This window comes from Lepisma saccharinum, chromosome 5, assembly GCF_977018435.1.
Source record: "Lepisma saccharinum chromosome 5, izLepSacc3.1, whole genome shotgun sequence".
NCBI classification, from domain to species: Eukaryota; Metazoa; Arthropoda; class Insecta; order Zygentoma; family Lepismatidae; genus Lepisma; species Lepisma saccharinum.
The window spans coordinates 67,514,502-67,541,129 of NC_139233.1; the positions used below are offsets into that span (position 1 = coordinate 67,514,502).

The window sequence follows — 26,628 nt, forward strand, 5'->3', positions numbered from 1 at the left end:
TCGTCTGTGTATAATGGAAGTAAATGGAGTTTTCGCTGCAACCCCAGGTTCTTTTACATGAAGCATTTCTATGAATGTGATAATTGCTATGATATTTGGTACAGTGGTTGCGAATATATTAACGAACATTCTAGACAGTCGACCACGTCCTGTTATCGTTACTTTCTTTAATAATACCTATGATAATACGGGACAATATATACGCGTGAAATGCTCTTGGTAACTAAATTTTTGTGTATGAATTAGGCTTATTATTATTATCATCATCATCATTTGTTTTAAAGATATACACACTGAAGCATTTGTATTTTTGGTCTCTTTTCTTCCTCTTTAAACTAATCGCGGCGATGATAATGATAGGTGCAAATCTACAAAAAATTAGAAGCTGCGCTGATCGCACTGCCATCTATGTTGTCATCGTCTCGGGAACCAGTTTCTTGGGTCGTTTTCCACACTACGTTGGGATATATGATCTGTGCTACGTTATTCAAGACGATGTACTCTCACTAATCATCCCCTCCTATGCTCGTCAAATTCATAGCGCTCATGACGTAATATGGACTTCGGGAGAAAAATCTGAAAATGCAACTTCTCAACAGTGTTGCAATAATCACTGTTAAATATCCAACTGAATGAGAAACCCTTTGGAGAAACAGCTGTTATATTGTAACGCCCAACGTTTAAGTATGACCTAACGTAAGTACTTATAAGACGATCTAAGCAACAGATGGCAGTAAATCATCATTTTCCGACGCAATTTCTTGATCAGAATTCAGAAATGAAATTTTCGATATCTGCATGGTGCAACCCAACTGCACGCACAGATTTCCGTATCTCTTTTTGTGGATGGTTTCACCTTATGCGTGGGTTGACGACTATTTTTATTCACGTCATTGTGTATGTTGCTTTATCAAAAGTCGGGATCATTTTTATTCACGTCATTGTGTATGTTGCTTTATCAAAAGTCGGTAAAATTTTTATTCACGTCATTGTTTATGTTGCTTTATCAAAAGTCTGTAACAAACACAAGATTCAATTCTCGTTGGATCAATGCGCGTGGCATGAAATGTGAAGCTTTTCTTTTTAGCCAGCAATAATTATGTTGTACGAATTTCGGCCCAAGTTCCTCTTGTTTTATTGCGATTTCATCATGCTACGAATGCACTTTTGGTAAAATTTTCGATAAATGTTTACTATCCTTCGGACACCTATAACTTCTGAGTTTCGTCAATTTTTGTGCTTCGCGGATCATTTTTTAACGTGTTTCACGTTTTTTTGATCATTTTTTTTTTAAAGTGTTTTTGTAACTGAAGAACGCACGTTTCCGCAAATGGTTTGTGGGGCTATGCGAGAATGGTGTGTGAGGCTACGCATATTTTTTTCGAAACCAATTTTTAACTATTGTAACCTATTGTGACCCTACCTAACCTAACCTTACCTTACTGGAAATGGTTTGTGGTGCTATGTATCAATGGTTTGTGGGGCTATGCGTCAATGGTTGAATTTCCGATATGATGATAACGCCCGGACACGTTTCACTCATTTATTTCCTTAATTTTACCACTGCTACTTACCTATTTTGCCTTGCGGAACATTCTTTAAGGTGAAGTTTTGCCTTTTTCCATAAAATACTGTCAACTTTTCATATTACGATTGATTATTTGTCTTACTTGTTCCGCTTCTGTAATAGACAATATGGCGTGCACTCGTAATGGATCGTCGCGCATCATGTCATGCCAGCTTGTGTTTTGTCGATTTTCAGTGCGCAAGCAGTGTTTCAAACCTTCATGACGGAAAATTACGTACTATTTCGATTTTTTTTTTCATGTTTACTTCCACAAACCATGCATGTTAGCCCTAAAAACCATCCACGGGTAGCCCCACAAACCATAGACGTTAACCCCAAAATCCATCCATGGGTAGCCCCAAAAACCATTCACACAAGGTTAGGGTAGGCCTGTTAGGTTAGGTTCCATTAGCACTCATTTCACCCCTAAATTCATCGAAACAAGAAAGCACGGCGAACATAGTTAAAAATAGAAATTATCGTAAAAAGAAGGCACGTTTGGAAACACTGCAGAGATCGCGTGACTTTCAACGCTCTCGCCATCTGCATGCACACAATGGAAACAACGGCATAATGTAACAGACAATGCCAATTTCTTACGTAAAAAGTGATTAATTCTTGTTCGGCAGCATTAAACTACGAAGTTTCTACTTTCCGTGAAAGAAAATACCTCCAAGAACGTCCACAATGCTAAAGAAACTCATTTCAGTAAGTACTTTCTCCTGTAAATTTGAAGAAATCCGTCCGGGCGATATCGCATATTTACCACATAATTATTCGGACAGATAAGATTTCAGAATATTTACTGACGTAGTCGTGATATAATACGATGATAAATGTTTAATATTTATTTAACAAACAAAACACAATACGAGCACACTGTTAATTATCTTCAATTATGTTTAATATAATATATTAGTAAAATATTTTCATTAAACATAACAAACATTTTTTGTGGGTTAAACAAAATTATTCGGACACATGGAAGGAGAAACAGGAAAACACGCTTGAGCAGCAACGAACAGAAATGTCAGTATCTGGTAGGCATCCCTTTCATTTTTAACACCTCGGATAAACGATTTGGCATACTTTCTACCAATTTTCTGGTGTACACTGGCGATATCTTGGCCCATTCATGTTGAAGTCTCTCCTTGAGGTTTGCCTTCGAGGTTATAGGTGTTTTCCTCACTTCTTTTTCCAACTTACACCAGAGGTGCTCAATGACGTTCAAGTCTGGAGACTGCAGTGGAGGATGGAGCACTTTTGGGCAGTTGTACAATAACCATTCTTGTACTAAGCGGGAAGTGTGCTTCGTGTCATTATCTCGATAAAACATAAAGTTACAAAGAATACCCATCATTTCAGCACTAGTCTTTAGATTTGACTTCAGAATGTCAAGGTAACGGTACCTGTCCATTGTCTGTTCGATGAAAACCAATTTACCAATGCCTTGGGCCGACATGCAGCCCCAAACCATTACGTGACCACCCCCGTGCTTCACTGTTGCTTGCAAATTTTTCCCTCGGAGCTCCTCATTTGGTTTACGCCACACTGTTACCCTCCCATCTGACTCACAAATATTGAATTTACTCTCGTCAGTGAAAATTACCCGATTCCACCATGTCTGATCCTTTCCTAAGTGTTCCTTTGCAAACACCAGTCTTTTGTCCTGTTTGGCTTACTTACAAATGGCTTTCTCCTGGCTACACGCCCATGATAGTTTGCCCTTCTGAGCACTCTTCGTATAGTTTCAGGATGACTATGCTTTCCACACTCCTCAGCTACCTCAGCACACACCATTGGAGCACTCATCTTTGTTGTTTTTTTAAATTTTCCTCACGATTACTGTCTCTTCTCTGGGGGAAAAAAATCTTGGTCTCCCTGTATGACCGTGGGACTCGATCCTGTCTTCATCTTTAAATCGCTTAATAATATCTGCAACTGTATTTTTTTCATTTTCAACATTGAGGCAATTGCACGGTAAGTTTTACCCTTAGCCATATCACTAACTGACGTTGTTCAAATGAACTTTCCTTTCCTCTTCGCCCCATTTCTACATAGAAAATGTTCTTATATCACAACTCTGTTAAACAAAACGCGATCGTAATTGCTATAGAAACCTACAGGAAACCAGAGTTAATATATATGAACAGAGTATACATACATCAATCAATCTGTAAATCGAAATTGTCACTGTATCGCAAACTTACATTAACATTTACTATGTGTCCGAATAATTTTGTGGCACTATTTTTCCAACGGTAGGGATTCATCCTTCGTTATATTGTTGCTGATGTTCGTTTTTTAACTTTTTATCATCCAATTTTGTGCTAAACATGACATTTTTTAAACGAAAATCAACTTCAACACTGTACACAGATTTCACTCCCTTCCCACTCTTAAACGTTAGAAATTTACTGTGTGTCCAAATAATTATGTGACTCACTGTACATCTGTTAACGCATAGTGCGGAGTTTTAGCAGTTACTTAAGATTTTGTTCAATATATGCTTTCGTGGTTAGGTTAGGCAGGTCAGGTTTGGTTCTCTCAGCTTAACGGTTCATAAATGCATTCTATTAAGGTACCGATTTATTTCTACATTCATTCATTCCCACTAATCTACGTTACTTACTGTCGCTTGTCCACGGAGAATACCATTGGAAGAGCGCATGCTTGCGTATTTGGTACTCCTGTAAATTTCAAGAAATGTGTCTCCGGCTTATCTAATCGTTACCAATTTTAATGTTTTTTTCCAACAGAAATAACTTTTTTTTTCGAATCCAAACAGTGCGCTCATTAGTCATTACTTTAAGGAAGGTTCAAATTTCGTGTGACATCCAAATTTCTACAATATGATTGAATAAAATCATAAAACAGAGAATTTAAATAAAATCATAAAACAATCAGAACCGTTACCGTTTAAAGTGGGATCCGAACCACTATGTGCCTCCACCCGGTATCGGATCCGGGAGCCCTTGATTACAAGGCGACGATGCTACCACTACTCCATCGGGGAGGTACCCGAAAAAAAAAAAAAAAAAAAAAGTTGTATCATGAACAAGTTTGCATTTAATACTTCGGAAATGTAACTGGTGTTGTTCCAAAGGGGAGTTGCATAGCTGCAATATAGTAAAACATTGAATTGACTTAGCCTATAGGTTTACAGATTTCTTGGGAACGCCACCGAACAGGGGCGGCGCCAGAAATTTTCGACCGGGTGGGCAGAAGCTCCTTATTGATAAATTAGGGTGGGCAGTATAAATGTAAAACCATATATAGTATATATGTGTATGTAAGACGTATGTATCTCCCTCTCTCTACAACTCGCGAATTCCCTCTTACTTCTTTTCCCTTTCCTTTTATTGTTTTCCTCTTTATCTTTTCTAATCTATTCTCGCATCTTGTTCCATGTCCTTTCGTTTTGTCTCGGATGGACACAATTATTTCAAGGAAGTGTTTACACATGCGCAGCCATACCCCAACCAAACATTCTAATCACATTCTTTCATGCATGTTAATACAGTGAAATAAATGTGAATTAGGTTTAAGCTTGTGTTGCAAATACAAGGCACATACTTAATTTTATGTATTCGGCGACTATGACAGAAAGTGCGGTGGTAGACCGTCGTGAAGTTTCTCGTAATGTAAATGCATGTTCCTGAGCATAGTATTTTCATCGTATGAGTTTTTGACTGAACGAGTTTCTTACTCCTTGGGGGTCACTTTTCTTAGCTTACAAGGTTTGTACAACTGAGAAATCTATCTGAATGTTTGTAGTAGCGGCGATTGGGTGCCAACATTTGAGGGGCAAGGACAATATACTTATTCTTGGTAGAAAAGGCTTAGCATAAAGAGACCATAGTGCGGGGGCAAAATGTGGCGGGGGAACTGCATCCCCCACTTCCCGGTCCTCCTAATCGCCGCCACTGAATGTTTGGATTAAATTAACGTCTTATTAGGAATGATTTAAAACACACACGGAGAACAAATTCTTTGTTCATTGTCCATGGAAGTATTCCTAGGCTAATGAAAGGTTATTTTGACAAAATATCACTCATAAGTAATAAACAAGTAAGATTAAAAAATCTGTTCAGAATTGAATAGATTATTACCTAAGTTGCTATTCGTTTTCTGAACTGTCATGTTACTAATGCGGGAGAAGCAATACACGTATGGTCACATGAACATATTTTTTGAGGTAACAAAATGATTTAGGACACAGGGAATTCATCGAAGTTGATCACCGTGCCAGAAATAATTCATCTATTTTTCATAGATGGCTTGGGTTGTATGGTGTGACCATTTCGAACACACTAGAATTTCAACCTCTACCCTGTGCAGCATACCCTGGGAACTTTATTCTTTCAGGGCAACGAGTTCCTGGTGCTTGGAACCACTGTCAAACTAATAATTTATGAGGATTTGTATTTTGAGTGTCAGTATGTGTTTGTTTTCGCCCCTTCGTTACTTTCATCTAATTACAATTGAACCTTATCGTCGCCATTATCAAAATTAACAGAAAAATGGCTTTAAATAAAACAAATCAACCAGAACTTACTCTTCAAAAAATGGAATTTCATTAGTCCATAGCTCTTAGAAAGTTGAGGTGGTAGTTTCAATTGCACAGCGTTTCATTAGTGGATCAAGGCAGCTAATTCCGTGAACAATGACGTTGTTTTCCGAAAGTCTCAAATATTTGTCTCAGGCAGTCACCCTCAATGGACGCATCTTCTGTGGTGATAAAATGCCACTTTTGGTGCGAGTTCTTTCTGTATATTCTTCCCCAATGGCATAACGCTGTCGCATTATAATGATGAGGTCCTGTGTTCGACTTCCCCCTCCTCTGGTGGAAGCACAATACACACAGGTTCAGACTACACGTTAAACTGTAGGTTTAGTCCCGATTAGCCTATCTGAGCATAAAAGTAGGCTTAAAACGAAAACTAACAAAATCGTCTTCTGGATACTTCGTGACATAACTTTCTTTCTTTACTTCAACTGTATCTACAGATTCTGTTTAATGTGGCAAAATTTATGTGTGGGACGAGGATTTCTAAATAGGATAAGCCACTCATTAGTAATTGAATAATTCTGTAGCTTTTTCCATACATAACTTGTTTATTAAAATTTATTCACTTCAGTATTGTAGTGATTATTGTGATTCCTTCTTATTAGTAGAATAAATATATATAAAGTTGATATTTCGCATACCATATTGATATTGGAAGACAACAGATATATAAAAATTGTAATGAAATAAAAAGGACACTTCTGAAATTTCAATGCAGAGCTAATTAAAACTATATTATACTCTCTAGCATACTTAAACCTGAAGGTTTGTGGCTGCAGTAACACAAGCCCTCCATCTGCCCCTATTCGGAGCAAGATCAATCCAATCTTTCCCATCCTTGCCGATTTCTTTTAAGTCCATCTCAACGTTATTCCTCCATCTTCGTCTTGGCCTTCCTAATGGTCTCTTACCATCAGGTTTCCCAACAAGAATCCTATAAACTCTTCTTTCCTCTACCATTCGTGTCACATGGCCAATTAAGTCTTCTTGATTAAATTATTCTAATAATAATAATTATTAAAAAGTTGAAATAATGTATTGTGTTACCGGAGGAAGTAACGCTAAGATGATGTTTTTATTTGTTTATTTGGAGATTATTTTAACCATACCCAGGCCGGGATTTATATACGTATGTGGAGGCCCGGAGCTGCAGCCCTTAAGTTCACCCTAAATTCTGATCTAATCTTGATCATACCCAGCATAATAATTTTGAGCCTCCTAAGCCTACTAACTGCTTTTAAACATGGAAGTATTCATTTGATCACAGTTTTTGTTTCAATATCTCTAGTAATTGCTTTCACTTTCTAATGACAAAATTGGCTTTTTATGGGTTGATAATATGTTAACATTTCTAGCATAGATAATATTCACAAGTAAAATATACATGTTATGAACACCAGAATACACTTATTTAACGAATAATTCATATCAAGTATATGTAGGTACTTATTGAATTTGATTGGGTGGGCACAGGAATTTTTGGGTGGGCGCTTGCCCACCCGTGCCCACCCCTGTCGCCGTCCCTGCCACCGAACTTACCCAAGTAACAAAAGTGGTTGGGCCAACCATACTGAAAATGGTTGCCCCACGGTTGGCGCAACGTAAAAACATACCGTTGGGCAATGGTAATTTTGGCCATGGTTCCAACATTGGGCCAATGTATGGTGTTACGTTGGCCCAACGTACTGAAAACTGAATGGATAGGTTTGTGTTCTGATATATACATAATTTATTGTGAGGCCAAATGTAAACAATAGTACAAATTATTTGTGAAAATTCACAGCACTTTCGCAGCCACATGGTATCATTGTTTTCAAGGCACTGTACCTTCAAGTGGTAGCACAAGAACTTTCTAGAGTTTACTTAGTTTTCCACCTTTCATGGAATTTAGTCTGCTCATAACATTTAACCACCTTCACAATAATACCTGTAAGAATGTTCTTGTTCTACTACAGCTAAAGAGACAAAGAATAAGCAATTCCCAAGACATATTTTATCCCTGGCACCTGACAAAGTACTGGTGAGTGACTGGAAGTTAAAAATAGCTTCTTCTTTTATTAAAAATATATTATATTTCCAGTATGTGCTGTGACTGAAATATTCGAAAAGTAACACTATTACATGTCACTTATTTTACACTCTAGAATTTACAACATACTCATAAAAGTTGTCTTAGCATGAAAAAGTTGTTTACATAACTGGTTTTGTCGGACCCTGTGGCCAAGTGGTTCACACATCATGCTGCGACGTCAAGGGTCCCGGGTTCAAATCCCGCTCAGGCTTGGTTGTTTGTGAATGTCAATTCATCTATTTCATCACTCATCCCCATCTTCGCAAATTAGCAAAGAGGCACAAAACGCGAAGTAAAATAAACTAAATCAATCAATCAATCATTCATAACTGGTTTTGACTCACTTTTCCATGGTTATGGTTGGGCAAACATTGGCAACCATCATTGGCACAACGTAAAAACAACGTCAATTTGCCAACCAACGTAAAGTCAACCTTTCCCACGTAAAAACTGATGTTGGTCTAATGGTTGTGGTTACTTGGGTGTCAGAAATTGTTCATAGATGTGTATAAAGAGTGCTCAAAATGGAAGGGGCGAGGGGGAGTTTGCAGGAATGCTAGGAAAATTTTCGCAAAGCATTCCCCAACCATAAGAGCATCCACCTGGCTCGACCAAAGATCCCTCCCGTAGCTAACGTTTGGTACTAGAGGCGCTGGTTACCTCCCAGGGATACTTGAGCCTGTTGGGAAAGGTCAATATATTTTATGAATAATTAACACAGGAGCTTCCCTGATGGCATGCTGGTAAATGCTGTCATCTTGTAATCAGGGTTTCCTGGGTTTGATCACATTGCAGAGTGGTTTGGACCCCACTTGTATGTCCAGTCTCTATTAATCTATCTGGTCATAAAGTGGACTTGAAACAAGCTTTTATTTTGACAGTTAACACCAGAGGTCGAAATGGACCTGAACGGTTTTTTGGTTCGTGAATATCTGGAGCCTTCCCGTTCCATCCAGATACAATAAACAGACAACAGCATGTTAACAAAACTAAAGTGTTTCGTGAAAATTCCCATTTTGAGCCATCCTGGTTAAGACAGTTTGTTTTATTAGTTTAGCAAATGTTTATGGTGAACTGGAAGTTGTATGGTTCATCCAGACTGCTGAAAAAATAATGTATGTTGTTTCAGAGTCAAAATAGGCCTAGATAATCCTTATAAAATGTGTCCTAAGTTTTGTTTCATTTCAGGTATTCATGAAAGATGAATGTTACTGTTTTGGATGGAGGTTTTGCTTCCCAGCTGACCAATCATGTTGGCCAAGTGGATGGGGATCCATTGTGGAGTGCTCGTTACTTGAAAACTGATCCAGTGGCCATCACGAAAGTCCATTTGGAATTTCTGAAAGGTGACAAGATTTACACAACACTTCATGTTTCTAATTTTTATATTGTATAAACTTGATTACTGTTGCGTACAAATTAGGAGGAAACATTTTTCTTAAAATGCCATTTAATTCTATTTCCTCAGCTTTTGTTTACACAGTAGATCTTTTAAAAACATGGAATTAGTAATTCTCCCACTTTATACATAGCTTTTGATTGAATGCAACATATTTTGTATTTTGTTTTAGCTGGTGCTGATGTAGTGACAACTAGTACATATCAAGCCAGTATCTCTGGATTTAAGGAACATCTAGGACTCAGTGAGAGTGAAAGCATAGAGCTTATGCAATCTGCTGTTAATCTAGCAAGAAGGGCATGTGTTCAATTTCAACAAGAGGCAGCAAGCCATGCAGGTAAAATGAAACTCGTGTGATAGTATATTTGTATCTATTTTTTGTTAGTATATTTCTATCTATTTGTGGTTACTGTATGCCACATTTCTCGTTCCTCAATTAATTGCAATGAATTAGGCGAATAATAATAGGGGTATTCCAGTGTTACATGTGATATTCGCACATAAAATGTAAGGTTCTAGACATGCGATTGAATTAAACTATTTATAATGAAGTTTAGATAGAATTATGATGTACTTTGTAGGTCTGCTAGCAAATGAAAAAAAATAAAAACTTGAGTATGTTGACATAGCCTAAATGCATGAAAAGCATTACGTGACACTTTAAATCTGTAGCAAAATTTGACTTCGTTTCTCTGTGAAGCATGTAATATATTGTGGCGACCTACCGACTGCCAGCCTCAGCACGGGTGGGCAATCATCCAGCCTAAAGGATGGGCTGAAAAATATAAAACTTCAAAGGAGTATAATAGACGCAACAGCTTGTTAGGGCCAGGGCCTACTACCTACAAACAGGCAGCCTCACTTTCACCTGCTGAGGTGGGAGATCATCCAATCGCGACGATAGGTTTCCGTGACCAGGTTCATTCGTAGCTCCACAATTTCCTCACGATGGCAGGTGGCCAATGGTCCTTTACACAGGCTGAAATCTCAGGAGAAAAGTTGTTGCACTTATCCCAGGAGACACGAAACTGTGCTCGTCCCATAGCCGGAGCCCAAAGCATGACCACGCTGAGGGACAAAAGGAATATAATACACTCTCGAAAAGTACTCACACGTCCACGTAACAGTTTATTCATTCAATTAATTGTGGTGACTAGTGCCACAGTACTATATGCACTGGGAATGGAACTTTACTCTATCTTACCTTACCTTACCATCACCAGCTACATCAGAACTTGTATAGTTATCAGCTTGGTGGACAGTATGCTTTGATATGTCAATGACTGCTAGGTGTGCTTGTGTTGCTGCATCACCTTCTGTCAGTATTACTGTAGCACATAAACCCTGTTCCAAAAGAGCCATCACCAACAACTCGAAGGTTTTTAAGTCATGGTGTTTGCAGGGGTGGAAACTAGCCAAGTGGTCAAAATTACTGATTTAACTGACCAATATAACAAAAAAAAAAAAAAATTAAAAAATGACCAAATACTGACAAATTACTGACCTATTTATTTTCACCATAACAATAACTTCTTAAAAATTACTTTCTGACCTGCACCATCCCCACAGCCAGTCATCACACATTTTTTATTGATAAGACAATGTTTTCATTATTGTCAATTAAAGTCAATAAAAGAATCTTTAAAATTTAAAAAAAAAGAAAGTGTAGCAAATGTTGATATGAAAACTTATGTTGTCTTTACTCTTGTTTCTCTAGTTTTCTGCACTTCATCGTCATGCATTCATTTCCAGGTCCCAGGTTCGATACCCGGTGGTGGCACATAGTAGTTCAGATCCCACTTTAAACTGTAGGTCCAGTCCCGATTAGCCATACTGTGCATGAAGTGGAGTTAAAACACCAAATCAATCAATCTTCCTCTGTTGCTTTCTCCACTTCTTCTAGCATAAGTTGTGCCATGGCAGCCTTTAACCCTTTCCAAACAGGACTTAGAATATTGAGTTTTCCCCAGGAGAAAGGGGTTGTTCATTGTTGTTAAAAAATCGTAGAAAATATGTTGTTAAATGTGTTATTATTTAATACTATTTTTCTAAATCTACAACACTTCCTCTTTCCACAGATATATAATATGTTACCTTTTACATAAATTTTCTCACATTCATGAATTTCCTTCCGTAATAATTTTTTGAAAGTAAAAAAAGGAGTTATAACATTGCATAAAAGTTACTGAAAACATATTTTGAATAGGTAATATGAAATTAGCAATTATTTAAGCAAACTACAGGTAATGGACAAAATAATATGAACACCAATGCAATTGCAGAAAACTTGTATTAGTAGGGGGTTGGGCCCCCCCTTGCCTGAATGACAGCTTGTATCCTACGTGGGATAGACAAATAAAGGTCCTGTACAGTGTGAACTGGAATACGTAGCCACTCCTCGCACAAAACAGTCTCAAGTTTCGAAAGTGTCATTGGAGGTGGAAACTAATTATGCACTTTGGCCTCCAAAATACCCCACAAAGGCTCAATGATGTTAAGATCGGGGAACTGTGGACACCAGATGAGATGTTCTACCTCATCACTGTGCTCATCAAACCATGCATCAACACACCTAGCAGTGTGAATAGGGGCGTTATCATCTTGGAAGATGGGGCATGCATCGGGAAACAAAGTCTGAACCATGGGATGGAGGTGGTCACCCAGGATGGTGCAGTACTTCTCTGCGTTGATTCTCCCACGCAGGACGACAAGTGGGCCAACACCATTCCAAGATATAGCCCCCCAAACTATCAGAGACCCCCCCCATGTTTCACGGTAGGCACTAAGCAGTCAATATCAAATGCTTCAGCAGGAGTTCTCCACACATAAACACGTCCTGTGGTCTGAAATAATGTGAAAGACGATTCGTCTGACCATATCACATGTTCCCATTGCTGCTGTGTCCAATTCTTGTGCTCTTGGCACCACCTTCTTCGTGTCACTGCATTACGTGGAGTCACCAACGGTTTGGGGATGGCAACTCTGCCATGAATGTTCAGAGAATGCAGCTCCCTTTGAATGGTTTTCGTTGATACAGGGTCCTGGAGGTGATTGTTCATCTCTGCAGTTATCTGGGACAGTGTTGTCTTGTGCTTTCGAGTCACTATTCGCTTCAACACACGTCGATCCCTGTTGGATAACTTTGTTTTTCGCCCACTATTCTCCTTTGCAGACGTTGTCTTTCCATGTTGTCTGTAGGCTGTCAGAACAGTTGACACTGTGCTCCGTGCTACACCAACAAGTGTAGCTGTTTTTGTCACAGATGCTCCAGCCAGGCAGGCTCCTATGATCATGCCTCTTTTGAAGTCTGAAAGGTCGGACATACCTGCATTTGACGGATAGCTGACTGCTCGCATGCAACTCTCACACCAGCTTCTGATAGACTGATATGTTTGCTTTCATCGCCACTAGATGGTTGAAATCTCTGCTGAGTGTTGTTCCTTTTCCACGATGGCGTATATAGGCCTTTGCAAACCAAGGTGTTTATATTATTTTGTACATTACCTGTACCTCTTCTCATTCTATTCTTGTCTCAGCTTCTCCAGTTTTCCTTCTTGTATGCTATTTGTTTCATTGCCTATTTTTATCAGCCTTTTCAGTTTCCTTCATTTCTTTTTCCCCTTGCTCCTACAATGTTGATTGTAATGAGTGTGAGCTGCTTTTTGATCATCAGTGGTATACTTGATCTCTTATACATATCATAAAATAATGTAGTAGGAAATGAGGCCATCAGGCAGTAATATTAGTGCTTTTTTGTAATTGAAGAAAGCTATAAAAGCTATATAAAAATACAAAATCCAACTGTTTCTGAGATAAGATTGTGAGTTAAATACTGAATGCTTTCCCTCTGTTATTGTGATGAAATTCTACAAGTGAAGTTCCAGCACACAAAAAATGCAATTTTTTAAAAACTTTTTAGGAAGGAAGAAACCATTGGTTGCTGGCTCCATTGGTCCTTATGGAGCTTTCCTGCATGATTGCTCTGAGTACACAGGGAGCTATGTAGACTCCATCAGCGAAGAACAGCTGATCGAGTGGCACAGACCACGAATGAAAGCCCTCGTTGAGGCTGGAGCAGATCTCTTAGCTCTGGAGACTATTCCAGCTCAAATGGAAGGAGAAGCTTTGGTGAAACTCCTGAGAGAATTTCCACAACAGAAGGCCTGGTTGTCATTTTCATGTAAGGTTTGTACATACATTTATGAACTAGATAGTTATTATGTTTTTTGTGTGCAGGTTGATATTGCTACTATTCATGCCCAGGGGATGATATTTGGGGGAAGGTGCAAAGTAAGTACAGAATGTTTCAAAAGTCACACAACTCAAACTTTGAAAATTTGTATTGAGAAAACTTATGACTTTATGAGGACATGATTTTTCACTTAAAGGTATGACCAATATTTGGACACATGTTGCTTACGTCTACTGACAAAATTTCTACCTGCTAGTGTTTCCAATTAAGATGATGTGCCCCTAAAATGGTACTTTTTCACTTCACCCATATAATCGTCAGTCATAAATCCATCCGATGCTGCACATGACCAATATTGGTCGCAAATGACAAATTGACATGGCATCAGGCATCTAATTATGACGCTTCGATAATTTCTTGTATATTTTTCTCACCAAAAAGTGGCATTCTGGAAAAAATTTAATGCTGCCTTCCACCAGTTTTTAATTTATATAATTTTCTGTATGGAGTAAACTGATAATCTTAGACATTAGAAAATATCTCAATGAATGCAGCTTTATAATGCAGAAAACCTAGTATAAATATCTCTTACGGTTCTCATGGTATGCATTTTCAGAGTTTGGGTTGCGCGACTTTTGAAACACTCAGTGTTAGTGATCTGCTTAATTTTACCCCCACCCTTTTCTTCATTCTTACCAGGTGCGGTTCTACCTTTAGGTCACATGGTCACGTGTTCCTCTATCCTTTATGTAGCTAAAAAGAACTACAATTATAACAATTTATGCTTGTTTGCAACGCTTGTATTTTATTTCCTTTGCCGCATGCACTCTTTATCGGAGCGAAGACGGCCACAGTGGTTGGACAAAACTTGGCAACATAGCAAGGGTCACATTCTGGCTGTGGACTTCTTCCTCACTGCTTTAACATCATCCCTGCATTCTGAGCTGTGGGGGAGGTCTGGGGGTTTATGGGCATTTTCATTCATTGTGTATGGTCACAATATCGCTGAGACCCAGGACCCACACTTGGGGTGTTGTTTTTCGGTTTACCTGTAGATGGTGGCTGGGTCCATTTACCGTAGCTTACCGAAGGAAAGAAATGGGGCGAACTTTGGAAGAAGGAGGTGGGGAAGTATTTTCGAGGTTCGATGTGCTTTGAAAAGTTTTCATAAACTGGTGTTATGAGTTCTTTACTTACGTGTTACCGTGCGTGTGAAAATAAAGTGAAATTAATCAGGTGAGATATTACAAAGTCAAATTTTAAATCACCAAGACCGATTGTTGGCCAAAGAATTAGGTTTGCCAAAACCACAGCTTTGCCTAAATCAAGTGTTTATTGTTCAAAGATAAAAACAAAGCAGAACATACTACAAAAATTAGCTAACTCCCCTTTTTTTCTCCTGATATACAAGAAGTGAAATAACAAGGTAAACTTTTCTAAAGTATTACATACTTTTAATTTGATATATATTAACTGCCGCTGGTAGGACTTCCATTAGTTCTAAGATGTAAACTATATTTTGAATGCACCCTACACCTTGCAGACTCCACGAGCTGTCACCGATTCTAACTGTAATATTTTCAGAGTTCTATACACTAGAAATTGTGTAACAAAGGAATTTTATTTCTGGTGCTTCTTTTTTATGAATATTTCAAAAGATTTTGCACTGGAGTGATGTAAAATGTCATGTAGCATTTGAGTGATATATTGCTTGGAAGCAAATCTGAAGAGAGAAATGCAACCTTTTACACTAGATTGACAAGTTACATGTGCCTGCCTGCTCTGATGTATGCAGTTTGTGGCAAAGTGTTGTATGCCACTTTGGTGTCATGTGTTACCACCCCAACTCTCTCATGGACTGAATAGAACTTCATAGCATCTGCAAATTTCTACTTATTTCATAAATCAATTTCAATTGTCTGACCCTACTAATATGTGATGCACTGGTGTAAGGTGGGTTAACAAAGCTGAAATGTTTAATAAAATTAATATATTTTTCTCTTGTCCTATATGGTGAATAATGTGCATTAAAATTTCAGTAAATTTAGTGCTTACATTTGTAAATGTCTGTAATTTAGAGGAGGGAGGCAGTAGAGGCAGGTTCATTAGCTCCTTAAATGCATACTGAGGGACGAAAATAGTCAATACAGTCTCTATTTTTTGTTTTCATAAATGCAATGTGTGTTTTTATTACTGCATTTTGGGGGATACAAGATGAATTCTAAGTAAAAAACAACTCTGTCTAATATCAGGGTGCAGGGGTGGTTACTGATATTGTTTCACATTGACCAGATATTTTACCATGAAATTTCATACTTTTTGCTAGTATTTTTTCATTGTTATCCTATTAAATACATTGAACAAAAACAAATAATTTTACCTTCAATTGCTTCAAAAAAGCTAATTCCATTATGATCTGTTAAAAAGGAGGCAACCTGCGAGATTTCACAGGATATGAGTAGACGTACAGGTGGTCGTTGCAGCACCAAAGCAACAGCCTGATTTCTACAGTGCGTGCTATCGCAGCAAGGTTCAACGCTGTTCTTTCTATGCTCGTGTGAAGCCAGGTTGGTCATTGCGGATCTATTGCAACAAACCAAGGTCAGATAGGAAAGAAGACTTTGATTCGACAGACCGGCAACAGACGGACTAATTGTCTATTGCAATAGTTGCATTATTTTGTGTACTGTTGTTAAGATGCTTGAAAATTGTTCAAAATGCTGATTAATGTTATTGGGTGAGTATTCCAGTCCAATTACAAGCATCGATTTATCAGAGGTTATCAGGACATTAAAGTAATTCTTACGTAATCACAAAACACACAATTCTGCACAATATTGTTGCCAAATAAGTGGAAACTTCAAATTTTGCATGATAATTATCAATGATGCTCTGCGAAGGTGTCACCTCGCATTTTGCAAAACTTGCAAAAGACCAAAATGCCTGAAAAGTATTGGCTGCCGCCGGTACCAGTGAACAATATACAATGTATCAGCAGTATGTATCTGTATCGCTGTGTATATATTCACTGCAACCATCAACATTCTGAACCATGAGCCGCCACTGCCAGGGAGTCAAAAGTTCATTCGTTTTTGCACATGCACATTGAGACTAGAGACACAAGGCATAACATTGGACTTACTTGGCAAAGTATAGGCCATTCTGTTGTATGGTCTTCTGTCAACATTCCGTGCCAACGACGATACCATTCGGCTTGTTTCGAGGCCAAAAACTCGTGCACCCGTTTCCACAGCATATCCGATATACCTTTTTCACGGCATGGCATGATTTTGGCAGGTTTTTTAGGTTTGAAATTCCAGCCGATTGTAGCTTTGCCTCCTGGTTTGAGTTGTTGTTCCTGACGCATGGCATGTTTTCTAGGGCTGGTAAGGTTTCGCCTCCCCACTGTCGTGGGCTAAAGATGGAACTCTGGAAGGTCTGGAGGGACCATCCATCTAACTGCTGCTGCGGCGCTGTTTGGCTTTTGCGCTGCTGTGATACTACCATTTAACTTGGTCAATCCTAGAGTATGTGATTTGAATTCTCCTCATTATGTTTTAATTTTGTATAATATTGGTACACTGCTGGATATTTGGCATAGCGTCTTCTATCTGTCTGTATTTGTAGAAATGTCGAAAGAAGACAATATCTTGTATTTTCATTTTTTTGTGTTGTTTTTCTGCCACTTTTGACTAACTGGAATGAGGAAGACCATTACATGAATTTAATGAAGGGGCAGTTGCACAAAAAAATTCATGAGATGAGATCATGATGCTCGACCATCGAGATAACTGGAATGTTGTGTAGATGGCCATATATTTCATATGCAGTAGACATGGTTGTATTCTCACATATACATTTTTAGCAAGTAGGTGTGGTTTATTTACATTGTGCGTATTTGTTAATTTCAGGATGAGATTCATACATCTCATGGTGAGGTGTTGAAAGAGGCTTTGCGCAAATGTTGGCAACTAAATCCCTCGCAGCTTGTAGCCGTCGGAATTAATTGTGTCAACCCACAGTATGTAACAGCCTTGTTGGGAAGTGTAAATGGAGATGGTGAAGACAAAATTCCCCTCATTGTCTATCCGAACAGTGGAGAAACCTACAATCTCAATGAAGGAGGGTGAGTAGTTAAAAAAAATTGATATTATTGAAGTAATAGCAGTACACTGAATTATTTGTACTCATAGTGTATTGGCACATGAAACAATTGGCAAGCTGCAATGCCCCATGTGATAGGATGTCTGTCATGTGGACGACTGCAGTTTCATTTCAGGCTTGGTGATCTCAGATTCGAATTTTTCAAACAATGTTCCTACTTAAAGCAAACTCAATGAGTACCAGTTGAAGTTGCTGGTGTTCATCACATCATCTCCAGTATGGTAGAGATCCAGAATGATTGATTGAGATAAAAGATTTGGGTGCATCAGCACTTAGGCTATTTGCACCGGTCACATTATACTGGGACCAGACCCTTACCATAACTAAAGTCAATGTGTGTCTCTGATGATTAAAATATCCTTACCCAGGTTAAAAGTGAGGCTGTAAAGGAGCACTCACCACATGCAAGGACAAAACACAGCCTTACAGAGGATTATACTGGCTGTAGGTCTAGACACCAGAGCCTCGTTGACCTGCAACATTGAAAGATCGAGAATGCTACCTCTGTTTTGGGTGCACTCTGTATACCACAGCTAATCTCTAGGGTTATGGGTTCTTTTCTTTGGAATGCGAATCAAACAGCAGTGATATATACCAATAGATATAAATAAAGGAAATATATATATTCTGAGACTTCTACAATACAAAGATTAAATGCATGAATTCTTAGTACAAAATTTTCTTTCTTCTTCTTTTATGGAAAGGTCACCTTCTTTTGTGGAAGGATTATCTTCTTTCTTCTTCTATGGAAAGATTATCTTCTTCTATGGAAAGATTATATTCTTCTTTCCTTTTGCTACTGAAAGATCATCTTTCTTTTCTTTTTTATGGAATAATAGCCTTTTTATTCCTCCCTGTTGTTTCTATTGCTACTCTATATGCTTTGGGGTGACGAATATGGATATATCACCACCAGGATAACGACCAAAAGGACTAACCAAGGATCACGGTTATACCAGCGCAACCATAGTGCTTTGGGGCGACAAATGTGGATATAGCACCACCAAGGGAACAAACCAAAACTCTAGCAAGAAGTAAGAAAACACGAGATTTGAATCAGCTGCTTAACTTCTTTAATCTTCTATATGTACAACGTATGAGGATTATGTCGATCATTGAGCTTCCCTTGTTTTTTTTATTCTTTATTTACGACCATTTAATCAATACTCATTCCCTTTTATTTGGTTTTAATCACTTTCTAGTTCCTCTTAATTCATTAATAATGTACTTTCAGTTTTCCACTTGTGCTGCCATTTATCTTCGTTTTAACCAACTGTTTCCCCATATGTTTATCGTTGGCTTCGCTCATATCTCCACACCCTCTTTTTCACTGGCTGAATACCATTTTGTCGTATCTCCACTTTTCATCAGAAATCAGTTGTTGACGGCATCACGTTCCGAAGGGACAAATATGGGTATGGGTATCAAGTGGTGTGAATTATCAATGTTTTCACAAATCACGTAGTGTATTCCAGTGGCGTATGCTGGTTTTAACGAGTGGGTAATCTCCGACCCTTGATTCACCCATCCACTCCTTCTCACTGCAAATTTACATCAGCATCCATACAGGATTTATGAATATATGAGTGGAAAATTTTACCTTATTGTTGTGACCACTATTGATTAATTGTGGTGATTGCAGTTAATCTACGTTTAGAATTTGAAATAATAAAACAAAGTATAAAAGTATATAAAAAAGAACAATCTGTAACATACAATATGAAAGGAATGTGTTAGTGAAATAATCCATGCTGTTGGATTGATTGAGTTAGGTCGCTTAGTTTTCTGCCACTTTTGGCTAATCGCGATGAGTGATGATATGATGAAATTGATGAAGGGACATTTTCGAGCCCTTGCTCTCTGGCATCGTAGGCTAAGCTGTGCTAAGCACTCCGCCACAGAGGAGTAATTTATTTAATTACCTTCATCTTCAATATTTAAGCTTTTCCCTTTGACAAATGCTGTTCAAATAGCCGAGATGAGGAAGATAGAAGGAAATGTAAAATGAGAATTAACATGGAATTTGTTTACAAATGTTATTCAGATTTCCCTGCTCAAGATAGTGCTCAAGTGCGCTACGACAACACCGAAAGCGCAAGAAAAGTGTACGTGCAATATTATCAACAACAAGGTTATAGAACATTCTCCGTCTTGCCTCGATAATTGTCTATCTCCTTAAATCATCGTCACATTATTCAAAAAGCCAAAAACCTAATTTTATCTAATGTAAAATAAAAAAGAATCCGGGGGGGGGGGGCTTGAGCCACCTCAACCCCAGCTTGGATACGTGTTATTAACAATAACAGGGTTATAGAACATTCTCCGTCTTGTCTCGATAATTATTTCTCCCAAATTATCATCACATTATTCAAGAAGCCAAAATCCTAATTTTATCTAGTGTAAACAGAAAAAAATCCTGAAGGGGGCTCGAGCCTCCTGATTCCCACCTTGGATACGTGCTATTGACAATAATAGGGTTATAGAACACTCTCCGTCTTGTCTCGATAATTATTTCTCTCAGATTTATAAATTTATTATCTTCATATTATTCAAGGCGCCAAAAATCTAATTTTATCTAGTGTAAGTTGAAAAAAATTCCTGAGGGAGGGGGGCTCGAGCCACCTCATCCCCACCTTGGATACGTGCTATTAACAATAACAGGGGTATAAAACATGCTCCGTCTTGCCTCGATAATTATATTTCTCTCCTTACTATTTTCACATTATTTAAGAAGCCAAAAACCTAATTTTATCTAAAGTAAACTGATTTTTTTCTGGGGAGAAGGTCGAGCCCCCTGTGCTCCATCTTGGATGCGTGCTATTATCAATAACAGGGTTACGGAACATTATCCGTCTTGCCTCGATAATTATTTCTTTCCTTAAATTATTGTCACATTATTTTATTTCACACCACAAGAAACAAAAAACCTCATTTTATCTAGTGTAAACCTAAAACTTTCGTGGGGGCTCGAGCCCCCTAAGCCCCCCCTCTGAATACGTGCCTGGTTCAGAGGACAAGTGGCATAACTCCACTTTTCATGAAAATTGAGTAAGTGTGAAGTATCAACATTTCAGTGTTACAAGCATCTACTAAGTTTCAAATTCTGGCTCATAGAGGCACCACTATGTACTCCAATAGCTAAACATACTACTAAGCTATCTAAACGTCCCTTTTTCTCAAAACTGATTTGAATGGAGTTATGCCACTTGTACTCTGAACCTCTCATTTTGCATATATTTAGTTTCATAGTTCTATCCCTTCAGCTATATTGTGAGCGGTCATGTTGAAATTAGTTTAAAAATGATCCATTATAATTTATCCTTTCTCTTTGTAGCTGGATTGGTCAAGAACTTTGCAAACCTTTGGAAAGTTATGTTCCTGAATGGTTAAATTTGAATGTTTGCTTTATTGGAGGATGTTGCAGAGTATATCCTAATAGTATAGCAAAAATGCGATCTGTAGTTGACAACTATCTTTCATAGTCAACAGCTACATGCCATGAGAAGAAATTGCAGTAATGTGGTGCCTTATTGTTTTAAAAATGACATAATTGTAAATTAAAACTACTGTATTAATATGTAAATGAATTGTTAGATTTTGTATGGATATACATAATTGTCACTATTTTTGTACTGCATGGTTTGCTAGAATTTGTATTTGAAATCAACAATAAACATAATATATTTTCTAATTTTTGTCTGGACATCTACAGGAATACTAGACGGTTAGATATCTAGGCTGTTTGAGGGGAAGAAAGGCACTTTAAGTCAAAGAATGCTATTTTACAGTGGACAGTTATTTGTTTTTCTTATTTTAATAGCAAACATTACAGACATGATATACATGTTGAATCATCACTGTTTAGAATCTTTACACATAAAATCAAACTTATATTTTCTTTAATTGATTCAGTGAGACTTAAATGGAAACGACAGAAAATCGCAGTTTATGACTTACGTGCCTTTTCCCAAACACCCTACATATAATGTAAATTGCATATGCTTTTTCTCTGTACTGAAGATGTTGCCAAGCTGTAAATCATAAATGTTTACATATTTTCTGATGAGCGATCCTAATTCCCCCAATTTAGATATTAGTTCTTCTGCCCTCTTTTTCTTACCTAGGTTTGCACTAGCACAGGGCATCATCATACAACACTGACAAGCTTTCACAGCACATAGAGGATACCAATAATTAAAATACTCACATTTTCCATGAAGCTGTCTTAATTACATTAGTTTCTATTAATTTTGGTAGCCACTGCCATCATCCTCGTTGGAATTCGTTATGTTGTTGAACGTCAACTCTCCACATGGTGCAGCAAAGCTGAAATCCAAGTCAGACAACCTGTACCATCAACGTAACCCGCTCCACCATCGCAACCAGATCCCAGTAACAAAACCAAGTGGTTTGCCTTTCCCTACCATCCTACCACATCCAACCACCTTACCAAAGATCTCCGCCCCTACAACATCCAAATAGCACACAAACAAACCTTCAAAATAGCTGACCAACTAAACAAACATAAACGGTACTTCCTCTTCCCCTTAACAATCCAGGCATCTATGATGCTGAATGCGAGTGCAAGACTCATTACATCGGCAGATCCATCAGGCCCATCAGTGAGAGAATTGAGCAGCACCTATCAAATGCAAAAACTGCCCAACCCACCACCGGACTTGCAAAGCATATCAAATTCCACAACCATAAAATTGAGAAAGTACATGTCAAAATACAAAGCGCACACTCTCATACACACAAATCAAAGAAACGCACACCATCATGCACTACAACCAGGAACTCAACATAGATAGTGGTCAGGCACACCACGCCTGGCTTCCGTTACTGCAGCAATTAACACCGGTGAACAGCAGATGACATGTACGCAGATATACAGGCGACAGCAGCAGCAATTTAGGAAGAAACAACAGAAATGCACCAAGCAACAACACAATAAATTCCAACGAGGATGGTGGCAGTGGCTACCGAAATTAATAGAAAAATAATGTAAAACAGCTTCACGGAAAACGTGAGTACCTTAATTATCAATTACCACGTTTCTGATTCCCATAGTATGAATAAGGATACCAAGATGAACAACTCTTCTCGGTAGCATTTTACTTGTCAAGACCCTGTTTTGAAGCTACTACCTCTCAAAAATGGCATTTTCTGTCCTGTATGCATGCAGTCACGTGATACAATTCAAGGTTGCCAGTAGTGTTTGCTTGTTTATGTTTTTGCATTGAAGGCATATTTAAATTATGTTCCGAGGTACTCACACTACAGATAACAACCCTTACAACTGGTTACATAGTCTATTCGTAGTATAAAAAAATGTCTTGACAATATTTAACTGAGCCATGAGCTTGCAGTGTCAAAACAAGGCATTTATTACTAAAATGTCACGAAGAAAAGTTGCTCATCTTGATGTCCCCCTACACGTGAAAGTTGTTGTATACTGACACCTCATATATTCAAAATTTAAGGAACCCGATTAACACTCACCAGATAAAGCAAATAGTTGATATGTAAATCATAACTGCCATTAATATTAATGCACAAGTAAAGAAAGCATACAGCATAAAAGAACAGACAATAAGGAGAGGATGAAATACAAGCAAACAAATAATAAATGTATGCTGGAAAGTTCATAAATATTACATTTATTATCAATAGTGAATAATTATAACAAGTGATTGATATTATTGTAATTAATACTGGTAATTACTTATTACATAATCATTACAGATTTATGAATCACATCCAAATGACCAAAAATATAATATATTAAACTGATAAAAATCCTTTATAATTCTATGCAATTAAAAAAAGCAATTACAGCTGTATATATAAAAAGCAACAAAATTCAACCAAATAAGTGTTCTCCCCCTATTTCATTTCCTGTCTAGCATTACAATTGACATACACTTTTACACATTTTGCCATAACATTAAGATATGTAAAATGTTGGTAAGCATAATTCTATAGTTATCACCCACTATTTTAATAACTCAATATTTCTAACTGTAGTATGGGATATATTCTGAGAGAAAAATCAAATGTAATTCTTTTATATAAAAATAATAATAACCATAGGAATATTGCATTTTTGCTTTCTCCTCTTGTGTAATTATAAATTAATGTTTTCCAGTTGTACAATTTTTCACAGAGAATCTAGTACAAGGCACTGAGAGATGAACAGATATGTAAACTCACTTTGCCATAATCACAAGCCACTTAAAGAACAAAATTAAACATATGTGGGGAAAAATTAATGAATTTGTAGCTAGTCAAATGCTTTTTAAAAATTGTTAAAAAAAAAACGATTTTTGTCAACTTTCAACAAGGTGCACTGGTAACATCATACTAAAAACTTGTCATGTTGAAGGAACCTTTTGTTAGGGTCAAGCAAGATTTTTCACCAATGTAAGAAGCCTGGCACAACAATGAGTCTTCCTAACAATTTGTACTCCTTAGCATTTTGAAGAATCCATCAAGATATTAAAATGACAAAACTGAATGTTGCTTTTCTGTTGAGATTTTATTACCTTTTTCATTTAAATGGATTTGGCACTATAATGTAAATAACAATTCCAATGTCTTTTACAACTCTTCAAAACAAAAATATTCAGCATAGGTATGAATCATCACACATATTGAAAGTAAAGAATTCCAAAGTTTTGAAAGGTATCAAAATATATCAATGTGGCACAGTGGCATTATCACTGTTCCTATCATTTGGCACCAACACTACTGATTGTGGACTTACAGAAGTAACATGATCCTTAACGTTGAACATAACATGAAGTTATTTAATTTTAACCTGATATGAATGTTAATAACATTCACATAAAATAACAGACTGGAAGCAACAGACATTTTAAAATTGTTGATATTGCACAGCCTGGTAGCATGATCACATATAGAAGGAAGATGGCATTGTCACACCTCGTGAGTCACCAGGCAGGCAGGCAGGCAGGCAGGCAGGGAGGGAGTGAGGGAGGGAGGGAGGGGCCGGCCTGCCGGCGGAATTTCTGCTGTCGTCAATGTCTTCATTTTCGAATCAATATATCTTATAAAGCAATCAGAGGATGCTGACTGATCTGATCACCAATCGACTGTTTGAAATGTCACACTTACCTCTGAAATCTCATTAACCGATTCTTCGTATAGATCAACCGAAAAATTGAATCCGCGTATTTATATCCTCATTATATTCTAGAACGTTCCGCAGATAAAACGATTCGTTAATATTGCCAGTAGTTGACTCCTTCTCTCATTCGAGAACGTACCCTCTCCCGCCTTCCAGAGATTAGAAATTACAACAAATCGCCCTACGTGTGGCGCTACATTTGTTGTGCAGCTTCCAACTGCTGACAAGTCTCTACATAGTGCTCAAGTGCGCTACGACAACACCGAAAGCGCAAGAAAAGTGTACGTGCAATATTATCAACAACAAGGTTATAGAACATTCTCCGTCTTGCCTCGATAATTGTCTATCTCCTTAAATCATCGTCACATTATTCAAAAAGCCAAAAACCTAATTTTATCTAATGTAAAATAAAAAAGAATCCGGGGGGGGGGGGGGGCTTGAGCCACCTCAACCCCAGCTTGGATACGTGTTATTAACAATAACAGGGTTATAGAACATTCTCCGTCTTGTCTCGATAATTATTTCTCCCAAATTATCATGACATTATTCAAGAAGCCAAAATCCTAATTTTGTCTAGTGTAAACAGAAAAAAATCCTGAAGGGGGCTCGAGCCTCCTGATTCCCACCTTGGATACGTGCTATTGACAATAATAGGGTTATAGAACACTCTCCGTCTTGTCTCGATAATTATTTCTCTCAGATTTATAAATTTATTATCTTCATATTATTCAAGGCGCCAAAAATCTAATTTTATCTAGTGTAAGTTGAAAAAAATTCCTGAGGGAGGGGGGCTCGAGCCACCTCATCCCCACCTTGGATACGTGCTATTAACAATAACAGGGGTATAAAACATGCTCCGTCTTGCCTCGATAATTATATTTCTCTCCTTACTATTTTCACATTATTTAAGAAGCCAAAAACCTAATTTTATCTAAAGTAAACTGATTTTTTTCTGGGGAGAAGGTCGAGCCCCCTGTGCTCCATCTTGGATGCGTGCTATTATCAATAACAGGGTTACGGAACATTATCCGTCTTGCCTCGATAATTATTTCTTTCCTTAAATTATTGTCACATTATTTTATTTCACACCACAAGAAACAAAAAACCTCATTTTATCTAGTGTAAACCTAAAACTTTCGTGGGGGCTCGAGCCCCCTAAGCCCCCCCTCTGAATACGTGCCTGGTTCAGAGGACAAGTGGCATAACTCCACTTTTCATGAAAATTGAGTAAGTGTGAAGTATCAACATTTCAGTGTTACAAGCATCTACTAAGTTTCAAATTCTGGCTCATAGAGGCACCACTATGTGCTCCAATAGCTAAACATACTACTAAGCTATCTAAACGTCCCTTTTTCTCAAAACTGATTTGAATGGAGTTATGCCACTTGTACTCTGAACCTCTCATTTTGCATATATTTAGTTTCATAGTTCTATCCCTTCAGCTATATTGTGAGCGGTCATGTTGAAATTAGTTTAAAAATGATCCATTATAATTTATCCTTTCTCTTTGTA

The 26,628-nt window shown here is 37.7% G+C and overlaps 1 protein-coding gene across 7 annotated transcripts; it reads left to right on the forward strand.

Moving 5' to 3' along the window:
• The first annotated feature begins 5 nt into the window (after positions 1–5).
• LOC145987855 (betaine-homocysteine S-methyltransferase-like) lies at positions 6–21,485 on the forward strand. Of its 7 annotated transcripts, none has more exons than XM_083122610.1 (6): positions 6–219; positions 9,397–9,554; positions 9,780–9,944; positions 13,527–13,792; positions 17,711–17,925; positions 21,298–21,485. In XM_083122610.1, exons 2-6 carry the CDS (start codon positions 9,410–9,412, stop codon positions 21,443–21,445), a joined length of 939 nt encoding a protein of 312 aa, XP_082978736.1. In that variant the 5' UTR covers positions 6–219; positions 9,397–9,409; the 3' UTR covers positions 21,446–21,485. The 7 variants fall into 7 exon arrangements, with proteins under 7 accessions (XP_082978736.1, XP_082978730.1, XP_082978734.1 ...); XM_083122604.1 differs by lacking the exon at positions 6–219 and adding an exon at positions 543–696; XM_083122608.1 differs by lacking the exon at positions 6–219 and adding an exon at positions 815–863.
• Positions 21,486–26,628: the final 5,143 nt, after the last annotated feature.